This window comes from Chelmon rostratus, chromosome 4 (assembly GCF_017976325.1).
Source record: "Chelmon rostratus isolate fCheRos1 chromosome 4, fCheRos1.pri, whole genome shotgun sequence".
Classification (NCBI taxonomy): domain Eukaryota; kingdom Metazoa; phylum Chordata; class Actinopteri; order Chaetodontiformes; family Chaetodontidae; genus Chelmon; species Chelmon rostratus.
Window position 1 is genome coordinate 25,999,893 of NC_055661.1, and position 16,915 is coordinate 26,016,807.

The 16,915-nt window shown below is 45.6% G+C and overlaps 1 protein-coding gene across 1 annotated transcript in view; it reads left to right on the forward strand.

The window, feature by feature from the left end:
* The window catches only part of wwc3 (WWC family member 3), a 34,039-nt gene extending 17,545 nt beyond the window's left edge, over positions 1–16,494 (forward strand). The window contains exons 6-23 of the mRNA XM_041936131.1: positions 1,372–1,501; positions 2,454–2,603; positions 3,043–3,116; positions 5,167–5,415; positions 6,189–6,278; positions 6,358–6,929; positions 7,009–7,129; positions 7,471–7,551; positions 8,216–8,302; positions 9,644–9,839; positions 10,032–10,202; positions 12,216–12,337; positions 12,429–12,576; positions 12,670–12,834; positions 12,929–13,021; positions 13,115–13,345; positions 13,422–13,549; positions 15,733–16,494. Of these exons, the coding sequence (XP_041792065.1) occupies positions 1,372–1,501; positions 2,454–2,603; positions 3,043–3,116; positions 5,167–5,415; positions 6,189–6,278; positions 6,358–6,929; positions 7,009–7,129; positions 7,471–7,551; positions 8,216–8,302; positions 9,644–9,839; positions 10,032–10,202; positions 12,216–12,337; positions 12,429–12,576; positions 12,670–12,834; positions 12,929–13,021; positions 13,115–13,345; positions 13,422–13,549; positions 15,733–15,799 (2,875 nt within the window). The 3' untranslated portion in view covers positions 15,800–16,494. The remainder of the gene's footprint in view (positions 1–1,371; positions 1,502–2,453; positions 2,604–3,042; positions 3,117–5,166; positions 5,416–6,188; positions 6,279–6,357; positions 6,930–7,008; positions 7,130–7,470; positions 7,552–8,215; positions 8,303–9,643; positions 9,840–10,031; positions 10,203–12,215; positions 12,338–12,428; positions 12,577–12,669; positions 12,835–12,928; positions 13,022–13,114; positions 13,346–13,421; positions 13,550–15,732) is intronic.
* Positions 16,495–16,915: the final 421 nt, after the last annotated feature.

Here is a 16,915-nt window from a genome sequence, read left to right on the forward strand (position 1 = left end):
CACAGGGTGGGGGGTTCAGTACAGGCAGGCAAGGAGGGGTGGGTAGTGACTTTTTTTTTTTTTTTTTTTTGCTAAGCATATAAACTCCCAGGCCCTGCCAATGGGGTGGGGGGAACAAAGCAGAGCTTGTTTTGGGAGGAAGAGGCAGGGTCGGGTGGATGAACAGTACCTGCTGTTGAAGGAGAGTGAAGGAAGCGGGCTGTGGTGAGAGCGGGGGCCACGTGCCAGGCCCGGTGATGGAGGAGGCACCGTGCCGCACCCCCCCTCCCCCTCCTTGCTCCCAGCCAACAAACCAACCAAACCCCCTCCTCATCCCCACACTCAAGAGTACAAGACCATTCACTTCAAAGCTGGAGAGCAGGCTGGTTCAGTTCATCACATGATTCTACAATCTAGTAATCAGATGTCTCAGGATGGATCTTTTAACGCCGAAGGTCTCGAGTCCTGTGGATGAGATTTCCCATTCAAACGACCGGCCTTTGAAAGCAGCACGTTAATGGCTGAAACAATATCTGAGCATGTGGAAACACATTCACAGATTAGCATTTACACCGGCCTGTCACACACAGGCGTCAGTATTTCATTACTGAGCACAGTCCAAAAAAACACTTACCTCCCACCCACACACACACACACACACACACACACACACTTCAGATGTTCGTCTGATGATTTTCTTTGTGACTTATATCTGCTGGCCTTTACACTATTTTGCTAGTAAGTGAATGAGAGATGTATTTCTTCATCTGAAACTCTTCAATTCCACTGGATTCTTCTGAAATTATTCTGCACATGTCGTTTCCCCTTAACGATTGAGGGTGTTATTTAGCATCAGAAGTTGTATGATGCTTTTATACTATTTTGAATACGACCCAAAATCCATTTCTTCAAATTCTTCACAATGCAGGTTGAAAATGTTCAATAGAAATCTGTGCATGAAGAGATCAATTTTTCCAAACAGTTAATGCAGTTTAAGTACAAGAAGTCATATTTACAAAACGAGTTACTTACTAATATCTGAGCCCTTCTTTGAGATCACCTTAACAACTCTCTCATGCATCAAACTTGTAACTTTCTGCCTGTATTTGCTTTGAGGATGCCAGTTTTGCCTCCCAGAGCTGCTGTTTTAAGGAGCTGAATTCTGACCCCGGTGTAAGCGTTGGTTAAAGTTGGCTGAAATACAGCTTCTCAGTCCAGTTTTCTGCGCTCTCTCTTCCCAAATTTTATTAAACGTTGATGTTTTTTTTTCCTGAGCCTGTCAGTTGTAGTTGTGACACTCTGTAAGTACCGTGTACATCAAGCAGTTCAAACATCTGGTGTTTGACACTCGGTGGCCAAGCAGACTTGTCAGCGTGTGTGTTTGTGTCACAGGATTGACAGGAAGATGTCCTGCAGTCAGACCAACTACAAGCTGGACGAGGCTCAAGCCATCTTCAACGAGCTGCGGAGCATCAAGAAGGCCATCAGCACAGGCGAGAAGGAGAGGCAGGACCTCATCCAGGTAGCTCTGTCTTCTCTTTTTAATGGTTACCTTCACATGCTGCTGTCTGAACTTCACCCCTCCAAGAACTGTTGTTGGGATATTCTTTGCTGACCTCTAGTGTCTGTTATGCTCTACTGTTCCGCTGCTTCTCAGCATTGTCTCCTAATAAAACACATTTCCAGACGTCTGATTCACCGACCACGTCTCTGATTTTGTCAGCAAAGCAAAAAATGTGATGGAGGATATAATGAATAATCGACGGTGACTCAGCCTGATTGTCGGGCCACATTTGCGGAGGCATTTCCTGGCAGCGTCTCAACCTATTCATGAACACATACTGGAGGCAAATGACACACTTTAGATGTTAAAATGAAAATGAGGACCAGGACAACTGATTCTTTTAATTAATTTTGTATTTTTTTTGTTGTTTCATACGAAAACTGTGAGTGAGTTAGGCGGTGCAATATAAAACCACATGACCACATATCACGATACAGCACATTCCTGTAAATTAAAAAATAGCTTATATAAAGTGATCGCATGATTTCTTATTACAGTTTGAATTATAATATAAGTATTTTTCTGCTATTTGTCGAACTTTTGTGCAAACCTTCAGTCAGATATGTTTGATATTGACTGGTCTGCAGACTCATTTTCAAAATACAGTTTTCTGGTCCGTGTCAGACGAGGTACGAGCTCCTCGTTTTGTCTCTGCTGGTCAGAGTCCTTCTGTGTCACGCATCACTCTCCTCCATGTTTGTTTGTGTTGCCGTACCTCCTGCATGTATCTATGCCGTGCAGAAGAAAGCGTGCAATACGAAACAGCAGGTGTTTTTCTATCGTCACATGATATATATCGTAAATGTGCACAGTCCTACTGAGATATTCTCAAGGTGGATTATATTATTAAGCTTATGATACCGTCTTTTTGATATTCTCTTTTGTCATCAATCACCGTTCGGTCCCACAGAGCCTGGCGAAGCTGACCGTGAACTTCCAAAGCAGCTTGTCTATCGTCGACTCGTCCAGCGAGGTGGCGAACAGCACTGGAACCGCGGGTGACTCGTGCAATCTGCAGCAGTACTGTGACACTGGCTGTCAGACCGACATCATGGGAGAGGTAGGAGACAGTGAGACTCCTTCTTTGAGTCACGACTTAGTCAGATCTGAGCACACAGACACGATACTCATATTTTTAGATGCTGTGACTAAACCATCAAAGATCCAGAAAGATGCTTCTTTTAATTCCAGATCTTCTCGAAGAATCATGGAGGACATTGCAAACAGGAATCGTTCATAGCCAATTTGGCATATATTTAATGCTGTCAACTTTCCTAAAACAAAAAAAATCAAGGCAAAAAATATTCAAGTTGTAGCCCATAGCTAGCTAACTGGGGGGTGAAGCCCTGCCCTAAAAGAATGATCAGCTGCTCAAGTGATGACTAGATAAGCTGCAGGAAGCTCCCTATACTCCCTGTATATATCTGAAATGACCAGTGGCTGGTATTCTGTTTGTTATGCTGTGACTTTTAATTCTTTTTATGTCTCTTTTGTTGTAGTATGGTTCCCAAGATTCCTCACATTTAGTGGACAAAGTGAAAGTCAACTGGCAATACGAGGAAGCCAAGAAAAAGTAAGCCTGTCTGTTTGTTGTTTATCAGCCGCAGTACTCTGACACACCGGCATGCAGCACTGACTCACAGGCCCAGGCGGCCCCCTCTCGTTCCTCGGGGCCTGTCCGGTGGGAGGGCGTGTTATGAATAGTATTTGCGCCCGGTGGCCGTGGCTGCTGTCTGGCCAGCGGAATGAGCTGGGTGGTCACATTCTTCACGGCCACGCTGCTGCTGACTGTGTGCTGCCTTTGTGTGCGCGGCCAGAGAGCGCGCTGCCCACCGCCTGCCTCGGTGTACACCCTGCTCCTCCACAAGGCGGTTTAATACACACACACTGTTCGGTTAAATATATCCCAGCTCAGCCTATAGCGCAGCCTAAATTATACGTTGTCAAAATCAACATTGAAAGAAGCCTGAATTTCTGTTAAAAGGGGAGCTGATGAATTCAGCACAGGTTTGACATGAGGCTGTCCGGTGATTGGACGGCGTCTGCTCCAGCCGTGAGGGGCAGCAGTGTGATGCTAGCTGCAGCGAGAGTCACCGTGTTATTACGCTGGCCCCGTGCACGCTTTTATAAGTTTCATGTTGCTGTGGTGACCCAGCAACAGCGGTGCCAACCATGACATCAGGGAGAGGGAGAGAGAGAGGAGAGACCTGTGGAAACTTGCATGCTCTGTCACTGAGTCACTCTGTCTGAAATCCAGCGCACATAAACACAGTCATTTCATCAGAGCTGAGTTAACTCCGTCTGAATAAACGCATCAGCGATACACACCTGTGAGACCACTGGCTGATGCAGCAGTAAGAGCTCAGGTAGAAAATTGCTGCGCTGAATGCTGTCATTATAATCGCAGCATGAAGTGTCTGCTTGGCTCCAGTATGTGGTCTTACGTGGAGCTGATTCTGCCATATTGCTATAAACACTTGTGCAGAGTACACAGAGGCTGTACTTAACACTGCAGGTAACATGAACTCAGTAAACACTCATGAATGCTCTTTAAAAAGTGCACAGTCAAAGGAACAAATCATATTTTTATATCAGTGTTGCAACATAAACCCAAAAATATTTCCAGATTTATCTAAAAACCTAATTTAAAAGCTGCAAAGCTGCAACATGCATGAATTGTTGGTAACTGTCTGAAAAAAAAAAACATACAAGCACTGCTTATGACGACACTGCAAGCTACTGTTGTAGCAGCGTTATTTTAGCAAGCTAACAAAGCTAACCGCTAGCACCTACCTGTCCAACAGAAAACAGGCTAATTCTGCACTGCTCGTCATCCCCATCCGTCCATCTCGTTTCAGAATCAGCTTTGTCCTCTGGGCCCTTTTGCTTCACTTATTTGTGCTTTTTCAGCCCTGTGTTTTCATCGCTTCCTCTTGGGTTACTGCTGCTTAAAGGTCCAGTGTCCAAGAGTCAGTTGAATCTATTGGCAGAAATTGAATATTCACGAGTATTATTTCATTCGCGCATAATCACCTGAAAGCATGAAGTTAGTTCAGAATGAGCTCTTAATCTGCAGGGGGAGCAGGTCCTCCTGCTCAGAGTCTGCCATGTTTCTACAGTAGCCCAGAATGGACAAAACAGACACTGACTAGTGGCCACCACAGGGGAGGGTGAGGCGAGGGGTGTTCAGTCGGTTGCAATCTGCAACCTCACTGCTAGATGCCACTAAATCCTCCACACTGGACATTTAATGTGAGTCTGGCACCTGGTCGCTACCAGGCCTCACCTGTGTGCTCTTGTTGGCTGGGGGCTGCACACCCACTGCTCAAAGGCTGCAGCCCAGAATTGTCACAAACACGACAAAATAAGAAGGAAAGAAGAAAATACAGGTGGCGGGAATCATCTCTGCAGATAAATAAACACTTCTAGTGGGTCATAAGTGATGCCATTTGTACTTCGCTGAGAGAACCAGGCACATTTGGTTCCAACAAACTTAATGTAAACAAATATTTTCACCCATGCAGTTACTATAAACATGTTAGCTGCATGCACGGCTGACTCAGTGCCAGGTGTAAGGACAAAATTCAACATGTGTGTTTTTGTACTACGTTGTTTTCTCCCAGGGTGCAGAGCATACAGCACCAGCTAGCACAGCTGGACAGTGAGAGCTGGTCGGGGCGGGCCGAGGCGGACCGCGACCGGGACTTCATGCAGCTCCTGCGTGAGAAGGAGGCCCTCCTGCAGGAGATCATCCTGGTCAGCAAGCAGCAGCACCCGCCAGAGACGCTGCTGCAGCTGGAGGAGGAGCGCTCCAGGCTGGAGGAGGAGGTGCAGAGGGCCCACAGCTCCCAGAGCCAGGGAGCCAATCAGAGGTGAGAAGGATGACAGTCTCAGCGCTCAGTTTGTAGGATTTTTGTTCGAGCTTCTAAATGACATCTGAACTCTCCTAAACACATTTTTTTAAACCGTTTTAGTTATTTACAATTTAAATCAGTTTTAGAAATAAAATGCAGTAATGCAATCAGCACCATAACAGATGTGATGAAGGCATTAAGGCTTAGAGGAAACTGCAGGTTAGTGCAGCGACAGACGACCGTGATTCCATATGACGAGACCAAAGGTTATTTTTTTTGTCACAAATAAAAATATAAAAGCAGTTTGTGAGATACACTTAAAAATAAGCGTTTCAGCCGACATTTTATCCACTCAGGAGATGTGTTTTGTAGATCAAATCCATATTATCAGTCTGGGCATTTCAGTCTCAGTACTTTCAAGACTAAAGATGTGACAAATCGCCTCCAGCTGACAATAAGTCCATAAACCATAAATCTTTTTTTAAGTGGGGACATTTTTATTGTCACAGTTTCATATGCGACCATGTTTGCTGCTGACATGGTCTTCCTGAGCCCAGACTCAGAGAAGCCCTCTGCCACCACAAAAAATACGGCTTCATTCTGGTTTTGATGTGTGTAGCTTGAAGGTAGAAGCCACTTGGTTTTTCTTTTTACATCATATGAATTAATCACTGCATGCCCATGTGCCACATGTCTTCACCACGCTGTATTCACACCGTAGAGTGATGAAGTTGTGAGTCCAGGTGAGTTGTAGGACTGTAGGTGAACTGAACTTCTATTGCGTCCCTCAGGATCCTGCAGCAGGAGAAGAGGAACGTTCTGCTGAGGCAGCTGGAGGAGGCAACGCGCATCACCACCTACCTTCACTCCCAGCTGAAGAGGTGCGCCACACACTCCTTCTTCGAGCTTTCAGTCCTTCGGTGTCTTTTCTTACGTGCCTCTTGTCTTCTGCTTCTCCAGCCTGTCGGCCAGTTCTCTGACGGTGTCGTCCAGCAGCAGCCGCGGCTCTCTAGCCTCCAGTCGGGGCTCCCTGGCGTCCAGCCGGGGCTCCCTCAGCTCCATCAGTTTCAGTGACATCTACGGTGTCCCCCAGTACGAGCGTCACGACGGGGCCGGGGAGCCGCTCGACCCCCACCTACGCTTCCTGCTGCCGCCGGAGACCGTGTCCAGAGAATGCTCCATGTTCACTCCCGACCCCCTGAACCAGAGTAAAACCAAACGCTCCCACGACACCCCGCAGTCCCTGGCCTCCCTCTCCTCCCGCTCCTCGCTCTCCTCCCTGTCGCCCCCCAGCTCTCCCATGGACACGCCCTACCACTCCGCCTCTCAGGACTGCCCTCTCACCCAGATGACGGAGGAATACATGGAGCAGGCGGGCCGCGGCCTGTTGGAGGGGCTGCGGGCGCAGACGCAACCTCTGTCACACAGCGCCGTGCTGGGCGGTGAGGACGCGGTCGGCCCCGCGGCCGTGCATCAACTGGACAACAAGAGTCACAGGGACAGCGGGGCTCAGGGGGCCTTTACCTCCACAGGCAAGTGAACTTGATCCTGAGCCTCATCCCAAAGAATGAAGAGCACCCGATCATTAACTGGGTGTGTTTTCCTCTCTAGGAGTCACTCTGAGGGGAAACAGCGGCAACAGAAGCGGCAGGAGGGCCAGGAGAGTCTCTGCAGGCGTGTCTGAGGATGCTCTGGCCACAGACAGCGGCGTGTTCGAGGCCTGGGGCAGAAGGTGAGAGGAGGTCCACCCTTACAATGCTAAAACACAATAAAAGCACACAGCTCTCTGGAGCAACTGCGCCTCCTGGTGACAGAGGAGAAAACTGCCACACAGTCTAGTTTTGACACTGGTGGTATCTGTGTCTTCTTGTTCAAGTGTCGACAACAGCGTCTCAGAAAAGCAAGCAAAGAAGTCACATTTTTAAATGTTAAAAATTCATTTGAATCATCTTAAAATTAGGTGATGATAGTCCAGTATGTCATCTTCACCCCCGACTGTCTTCAGGTGACGTTTGTGTCCAGTGAAAGAGGAAACCAACTTGTTTATTTCTTGTTCTGTCGTTCCACAAACAGGGCAGAGGAGTCCGATGAGATGTCCTACATGAAAGAGCTGACCTCTGTGAGCGAGCCCACCCAGATCCAGCTGGGCCTGCTGTGAGTAAACTGTTGGGTGTACACTGCACGTGGGTGGCATTGGCTGTTCCCTGTCGGTGTCTGACTCCATGTTCTGTTTGTTAAGCCTGCGAGCCGGCGACCGCTGTGGTCAGAGGCATTATGTTCTCATGATCGCGATGTCTCAGGAGCGCCTTGAGGGAATTTCATTCACTTTGACTCCGCGATAAACCGAGTAGATTTAGGTGATCAAAGGTCACTGTGACCACACAAAACACATTTTTGACCAGGACTGAAGAATTCATCTGCTAGTTATGACAAAAGTTCATACAAACGTTTGACAGGATAAAAAATGCGGTTCATATCCAAAAGGTCAAAGGTCAGCTTCACTGTGACATCATAATGTTCAGCAAAAACACTTCTGGTCATTATTTAACACCACTTTGTTGCATCATGTGATGAAGCTCTCTGTCAGTCCTCTGTGCAGCCTCTAAGTGAAGACAGCATGTTTCTCACTGGACATTATTCATATGTCAGTATAGTGGGGACTTCCATTTAGCCAATAAACGTAACACATTTGATTTAATTCCTTCACTACAGATATTACATGAGTCTGGACAGACATGGGTGTAAACTGCAACGTGACTGGTTGCTGGAGGCAAACAACCAGTAGGTGGTAATCCTAGGTGTGCTTTCCTCTTTGCAGGTGGGAGTCCAGTTCTCAGGCTGTCCGGCTACATCTGCTGCAGCTCAAGAATTTGAACAGGTCCACTGTGAGAGACGGCTATAAAGTGTGAGTACAATTAAAGCAACAGTTCAACATTTTGGGAAATATGTGTATTTGCCTTCTTGTGTAGTTAGATGAGAAAGTTGTTTGTGTCTGCACTGCGAGTATGAAGTGAGGAGATGGTTAGCTTAGCTTAGCATAAAGACTGGAAACAAGGGGAAACCAACCAGTCAGAGTTTGCTGTTTTCCACCCAGCTGAGCCACTTTTTATTTGACGGGGCATCATTGGCGAGTTGTGACAATTTTGGCAAATGTGTGTCATCATTTGGGCAGTTTTCAGAGCAGCAGACGTGCTGGTAGGTGGATTTCGTTTCCTTCGCACAGAGCCAGGCTAGCTGTTTCCTCCTGTTTCCAGTCACTACGCTAAGCTATGATAACTGGCTGCCAGCACCAACTATGTATTTACCAGACATGAGAGTGGTCTCAATCTTCTCGTCTAACTAAACTGCATCTAACTGCAAGAAAGTGAAAAAGTGAGACGTTGTTGCATCTCTGTTTTACAGCGTCACACGTTTATACCACACAATGAAAAAACACTACTGAAAAAAAGCATGATTTTCCTAAAAACTAACTGTACAGACTCATAGGAAAGTAATCCCTCTCAGTCATCACATATGACCCACTGAAGTGTGTGTCAGTGTATTTTTCTGCAGAGGCTCGGCCATCTGCCGGGATTTTCTTGTTTTCTGCCTATTTTGCTGGTAGCGACCAGGCTGATGCTGTAATCTGTGGTCTGAAGGGCCATTACATGATCTTACCTGGACACATAAACAATTAGCTCGTTTTGCTGTTTGGCGTGTTGCCTTCTGTCTGTAACTCAACAGATTACTAGGAATTGCAATTATGGTATTGTCATGAGTAATTATTCCCTATTATCATGTCTATTCGACAGCTAGACTGAAGACAGTGAGTCGCTGCCTTGTGGGGCTGTGTGTGTTTTGGCAATTGTGGTCAAGGGGTGTGTGCTTACAAACAGTAACCAACAGTTGCTGCCTGGTATACTTGTACGGGTAGACTAAATAATTTATACACCTCACGATGAAGCGATTTAAACGCTGTTATAACATTTACTGAAAAGAAATGCGTAGAAGCACAAAGTGTCCTTACTAACTCTGTACTCGTATGAGGAAGCAGGAGCTAAAAGTCATGACATTTAAAACAGTGGCGTGTTTTCAGAGTAGGTGGTGTCAGTGGTGCTCGATGTGAAGTTCTTTGAACTGATGGTTATCAGGAGTCTCTTCTGCATCTGCACTCTGACTGAGGACCAGTAACACATCCCGTCTACGTTATTGCGGTTATCAATAAGTAGAAATTTCATGTTGTGAATATTGTTGCGTTCATGTCCAGGTATGTGAAGGTGCACTTGATTCCACTGGACGCCGGCAGGGCCTGTGCGTTTTACTGTTGTACGGCGTTGGAGCCGCAGTCCCAGATGAGTTTCAACGAAGGCTTCTGCATTCCTGTCCCTGCAAACGCCCTGGCGGTGTGTGCTCTGCAGCTGTCCGTCTGCTCGCTGGGACCTCAGGCTCAGGAGGAACTACTGGTGGGTCTGAAAGGCTGAGCAGGTCCATGGAGACCGTAGCAGGCCCTGACGCAGCATCCCATTCATGTAGAATAATAAAATGACAAAGGAGCACTGATTCTCTTCTTTTAAAATAATTCATATTACATCAGACAAAGTGCTGATTTGCTGATATCAAAATGAACATGATGACATTTTGTGTGCACCCTGCAGGGTACAGCCCAGGTGAGCCTGGCAGATTGTGAGGGAAGTGCTGAGATGGTCTACCACTGGCTGCGAGTGCAGATTTTGAGCGGGACGGAGTTGCCAAGGCCTGAACATAAAAGCCTCGCCCACCGAAGACACCACGACAGCCAGGAAGATGAGCAAAGGCCCAGAGCCACGGTAAACACACATACGTGTATTTATTCTGTAGCTAACAGAAGTGCAGAGTGACAGCACGACGGTGTAGTGCAGGCGATCTCAGGCACCGACCTCGGGGAGATGGAGACGAGCTTTGCAGAGAGTGGAAACGTTTTGTCACCAGTCTTTTGCTTGTGGCCCCTTAAAATGAAGACGTCTCCTCGTATCACAAGCTAATGCCTGAACAACAGTTATTCGCCTCCTGCAGCCCGTTCATTTTTTCATTTGTTCTGTTTCCGGTTTTGACCTTTAACTTGCGGTTGATGTTCTTGAGTCAAAAGTTCTGGTCGGTTCACACAGCCTAATATGAATTTATGTGGCAACACCACATCCAACAGAGATCCGATTTAAGTAGACGATCCGTGCCTGCAGTGTTTACTAACATAAAACCAGTTCAACTAGCTCAACTAGCTTACTGTGTGACGCAGCCGTGCATTCGCTTGATGTTTGTGAGAGCACTGAGGCTAATTCATCTATATCATGGTGCATTTCACTTCGTAACTATAATAAATTCTTAAGATTATTTGCAGCTGCCACAAAGGAAATTGCCAAACCAGCTGATGTTTACTTTTTTGGTTTGGAATCTGATCCATAAATATGATGTAAAATTCAACTTTTCACCCGACCATGTAACATATGATAGATATTTTATTTCTGATGTTATTTGGAATAAATACCACAATAACTAAGTCACACATAATTTACACAAATACCATCACATTGAGCAGTCAGCATGACTGTTATAACCCAGATTCAAAAAAAGATGGGACATTGTGTAAAACATAAAAAAAAAAACCAGGATGTGATTATTCTCTAATCCTTCCTGACATAAACTAGTACAAATCAATATGTTTGACCTCATCGGCTTCATTGATTTTTGTAAATATCTGCTCATTCTGAATTTGATGCAGCAACATGTTTCAAACAAGTTGAGACAGGAGCAACAGAAGTCTGGGAAAGATGTGGAACGCTCCAAAAACACCTGTTTGGATCATTCCACAGGTAAACAGGTTGATTGGTAACAGGTGATAGTATCATGATTGGGAATGAAAGGAGCATCCTGGAAGAGGATGGAGCGAGGTTCAACACTCTGTGATCACATGATTGGATAAAAGAGATTAATACATGAGCTCAGGAACACTTCAGTTGTTGGTGAACACAGTTTCTTTGTAAATGACTGATTCTGATTTTAGTCATGTTTCACACAGCGTCCCAACTGTTTTGGAATCAGGTGTTGTGTAACAGTAAGATGAGCAGCTGATAATCTCACTGGTGCTGCTGTATAAATAACAGTTGACCATTGGAGTAGAAGATCATTTCTTGCAGCTCTGTCTGTCCTTCATGCTGTACGTTATGCTGTAAAACCGTCAGATATTTGCTGAAATGTAGGCGCAAAGTGATCACAAGCTGCGGATCAGAATCTGCACAATGAAACACATTCACACTTCTTTTACAGGCAGGAAGTCGAAAGATAAAATAGCACTTCCTTGTTGCTGATACAGTGGTTTTTCCTTCCAAGAGGGTTTGAAGGATTTTTCGAGGTGAACATATCCAGAAAAATAAACATCACTTTCTTTCCTGTCTCTTTAATCATCTTGTGACTGCTCAGATAAGACTGAGAAAAATGCAGAGCCTTGTAGAGGACCTGATCAGCAGACAGATAGGACATATTAAGGACTTGAGTCACTTGGGAAGTGAAAGACTCTTCTAATGTGTCGACTTGTTGGCCAAAAAATTGAGCAATCCTGAGGCGTTTCCAAAAACATCATTAAATACATCAAAGTGTAAATTCTGCCTCGCCTGCGGGAGAAATTCCTCTCAATCCTTTTGTTGAGCAGCTCGTATTTTGCAGCCTGCCGGTGTGCGGCTGGTCAACGTGAGTATTTAACAAGAATGTTTCTCACGAGCCAAACAAGCCTTCACGCTGCCAGAGGAGGGAGGAGGAATGTTGACTGTGAGGATGGTGTTTTGGCAGTTTGCTCTGTGACATTACAGGACACTGTATGCACCCTGCTGTCACGCACCACCGCCGCCACCCATCTGGAGGAGCGGGAGGCAGAGCTGGAGCTGCAGAGGCTGGAGAAGAAGGACGAGCCAGGGGAGGCGGTTTCTGAGAGGTGGCGACACTTTCTGCTCACAACTTCCGTCATGTACAAAATTCCCTTCTTTTTGCCGCCTGTATGTTAACGTGACGTTAACGGTGTGCAGGAGCTGGCAGGCAGAGTCGGTGGACAGCGGCTGCAGCAACAGCACGGCGTTCACCGCCGCCTGCTCAGAGGGCCTGTGCGTGGAGGGCATCTGCATCACCACTGGAGGACGCTGTGACCAGACGACCAGCAAACTGTCTGCAGTGAAGGTGAAGCGCGCAGCAGCGGTCGCTCATTGTTGTCCACCGACGCCCGCGGCTGTGGCGCAGATGCATTCAAGTGCTGCCGATTTGCTGTTGCAGGTGGAGAAGTCCACCATGACGGAGGGCCTGTTCCCAGAGCCGGCGAGAGTCCGGCCCAAAGAGAGGGGGGGTCGCTGGGGTCACGCGTCGCCATTCATGCGTGGCAGCACCATCGTTCGCTCTCAGACCTTCTCTCCTGGCGCTCGGAGTCAGTATGTCTGCAGGGTGAGTTTCAGCAAACGTATGAAACGTTGACTTACATTCGCTCCTCAGTTCCCGTGTGAAGCCCGTCTTTACATGAAACGATTTTACCTTCCAGTTATATCGCAGCGACAGCGACAGCTCAACCCTACCAAAGAAATCGCCTTTTGTCAGGAACACGTTGGAAAGAAGAACGTTGCGATACAAGCAGGTACTCTCTCATTTTGTTTCAAGCTAGCACATATAGGAGTGTTTAGGGTCTGGTTTCTGATGTGTGTGTGTGTGTGTGTGTGTGTGTGAGCAGCAGTCGTACCGCTCCTCCCTGGCCGAGCAGCCGACACGTACCTCCCTGGACCTGGAGCTGGATCTCCAGGCCTGCAGGACGCGTCAGAGGCAGCTGATGGAGGAGCTGAGCGCCCTGAGGGAGCTGAAGCTGCGACTGGAGGAACCGCACGCCAGGGAGGACACCGAGCTCCCGCACTGGGCCCTGAGGGACGAGCGCTTCCGCTGCCTGCTCAGAGAGGCCCAGAGACAGGTGAGACCAGAGGCGCGGAGCTACTTTAAGAGCCCCCTCGGCCCGCAGCAGCTGACTCTGTGTTGTCGTGCTACAGGCCAGCCAAAGCAAGCAGGAGCAGCGTCAGGAGGAGGCGGCAGAGAGGAGGCTGAGGAAGGCCTCCAAAGAGGTTCTGCAGATGAGGGGGCAGAGCCAGAAGGAGCCCCTGCCTGTGCAGACTTTCAGGTTTGGATTGACCGACTCCTGGTCAGCTTTGACACTGTTACACCACTCGAGATGTTACAGAGCTTCAGTTTCAGTAATGTGACATTAAACTCAATCCAGTTTTATTCTTAGAGCACCAATCACAACAAAAGTTGTCTCATGCCACTGTTCATATGAAGCAGAATTATAAACTAAACTATAAAACAGCAATTCCCCCATGAACAAGAGAGAGATACAATAATAGAAACATGACTAATAATAATAGTATATGATAGTAAATGTATATTATGTAATATTATATCACAGTATATGTATATAATAGTAGAAGAATAATAGAACTGTGTCTAATAATAATAATGGGAGTAGCAGTAAAGCAGGAGTGCAGGACCAGGATATAACGTTGTTCTCAGTCTTTTCGAGCTCTTCTTCGTGAGACGCCGGCTCTTCCCGGCAGTCCCTGTATTTTTCTGTAGGGAAGACGCTGACAGATGCCTCGACTCATATTCACTCGTCAGGAATTTATTTCCTCTGTTGCAGCAAAACACATTACATAAGCAGCGAGAAACTCCCCGAGGTTAAACTGGTCTGCAGTCGAAGGAGCTTCTCGACGAGCGGCGTTAAAGGTGTCCTGCAGAGTCTTGTTAACAGAGAGTAGAAGCATTTTGCTTTGAAATCCATGCTTTGGATGGAAACCATGGTTCGCTGGTGCATCGCTGTGTTTCGAGACGTGTAACCGGGGCTGTCAACAAATATTCTAAATTCTAATTTCTATTTTAATTGTATACAAATGAATACATTCAATTGTTAAAATTAATGTGGAAAAAAGCAGCGCTGATCTAAAACACTTTTTTTTTGTTGTTGGAAACTTTGTTGAAGTTTGACATATTTTAGCCTCTCCGGTCATACTGTCCTGTGAAAATTATTCCCACGCTGTTTTCCCGCGCTGCTTCTCTGCCCCGTCCACCCTCTTTATCGCTCATCTCCAGATTCTTTGAATTAAGAGTTTATTTCAACCAAAGCAGAGTTAGTGATGATTGCTGCAACAGTGGAAAGATGAACCAAAAAGGTTTTGGTGAGTTTTGTTTTTGGCACGTTTGAAAGAAGTGTGATTTACGATGATAAAATCACTGTTTTTGTGAATGGAGTCTGGTGGCTTTGGCCAGAGTGATATATCAGCTGGTTCTGGATAAACAAAAGGATCTTACTCTGTAACAAGAAGGTGTGTTTGAAGGGAGCGTAATGTCGTCACACTCATTATAACAACCTGAGCCGTCAGTGGCAAAACCAAACACTTCTAATGTACGTACATTGCCAATGTACAAACACCCAGAGGGCATAAATTGCAGCATGTTTTGCATCTGTTGGCTGCAGCGCTCTCGTTCTATACTGAAAAACGTATTTTAATTGTTGTCTCCATTAGTCACTTGGACATGAAACGCAAGGGAGAATAGGGTCCATCGTCAGATAATATGTGACCGGAATACCTCCCGTTTGTCCGGGACATTAAAGTCTTCCAGGACGTGTTGACAAAGGAATCAACTGGAAACACGACGTCACTTTAATTGATTGAAAAAGAAATGTAGGTCAGGCTGAGACGAGCGCACAATTCAACAACAACTTTATTTGTTTATTTTGGAATTTGTAGGTGTGTAGATCTTTTAAAAGACGTTTATTTTGAAATAATAGACAAGTAGTATTTCTCTTGTTGTATTGGATTTCCCGCTTAAGGACATAAGGCGCAAACCAATGTTGTTGTTTTTTTTAAAGAAGGAAAGAATTTTTGACCCATTTTTAAAGACCTAATGTGAACAGGTGCTCCACAGCACCACCTAGAGGTGATAAACTCCACAGGGCACCTTTAAGGCTACAAACAACCCATAATGCAATGCTTTCTTTATTACAAAACATGCAACATAAGTCCGATTTTTTTTGTTCTTTGTCTTCACTTTTTTAAACGTAAGTCCAGAATTATTTATTTATTTGTTTTAATCTAATATGGAGTCTATACAGTATCTGATGGGCAGGAAATGAGAATATTCTTTAACATTTATTTGGCAATACCAATTAAGAAAAACACCTTTTTCAACAGTATATTAATGAAATCATTGTGGTCAGCATCGACGAAGCAGTCGTCTTTATTTTGTGGATCAGTGCTGATGGACAGGCTTTTATTTTTTTACTTTCTTTGTCTTCTTTGTCTGCAGAGAGAAGATGGCTTTTTTCACTAGACCAAGGTTCAACATACCTCCTTTGCCAGCTGACGACGTATGAGAGCTTGCCTCCGTGTTATGTGACTAAACATGAAGTATTTGTCAAATTTTCTGAGCTCATGAAGTACAAAGTTGTTTCGACCGAGGACGCGGGCAGGGTGACGCGCAGATGATGTCGAAGATTAGAAGGTTTCGCTTTTTCAGAAGTGTTTGTGCGGCTATAATAATCACATACGCACTAGACACACAGTTATCGACTGTTCGTTTCCTCTCTGGGGAAGACGCCTCTCACAAGGAAACAGCATCTCTTTCCTCCTGTATGAGTTTCTCCTGTCGTTTGTGCTCACAAAAGGCTGGAAGAGGGGAACAAAAGTCGGTTTGGACAAATTCACTGTACTGTAACTTATTTTATAGTACTTTTCCTTGAAGGAAATTAAAAGAAACGCTTCCTGCTTTTTAAGTGTATTTTGTAGCTTTGAACAAATAGCACTTCAGTGTTTTTACATACAGTTAAATGGAACTATTGTCTGATTTTGTTTCCTGTTACCTAATTCTTAAGAGTTATTTACGTAAAATGTCACTTTGTAATCCACTTTTATTACAGATGTCATTGTCCTTTTGTTGTTATGTTATTAAAATTAATATTATTTCATGTACTTTTCAATATATGGATGAATATATGAAACACTGTATTCAGATTTTTTTTAATGATGTCTGCAGTGTTACCTCTTGTGAAGATAAAACCATTAAACCACATCGTGACGCTCGGCTTTTTATGTTTCAGGTAATGAACAGGATTTATTTAATCTCGGCAGGGATGAAGAAAACATAATTTTCTGCGCACACAAACATTTTCTTTAAATGTGTCACGATCTCTCCGCAACCACAAGCACTTTGCGATGACCCACTTGAGTCTCAAGTTGCCGATTCTCGAGAAGCCGTACCACACGCCAGGCAGGCAGCTGTGTCAGCGACTCATCTTGATACGACATCCTGTTTGAGCCTCGAGAAGCCGGGGAGACTGGTAGAGCTGTGCTGAACAGAAAAGCACGCCTAAACCTCCACATTCTCACGCCTCATTCCCAAACAGAAAAATGCAGCTTGTGGTTTGACAAAAATGCCAGTAGCCCTGCAGGCAAAGCAGTCCCAGGTCTCTGCTTGTCTCGGTTAACTGTCG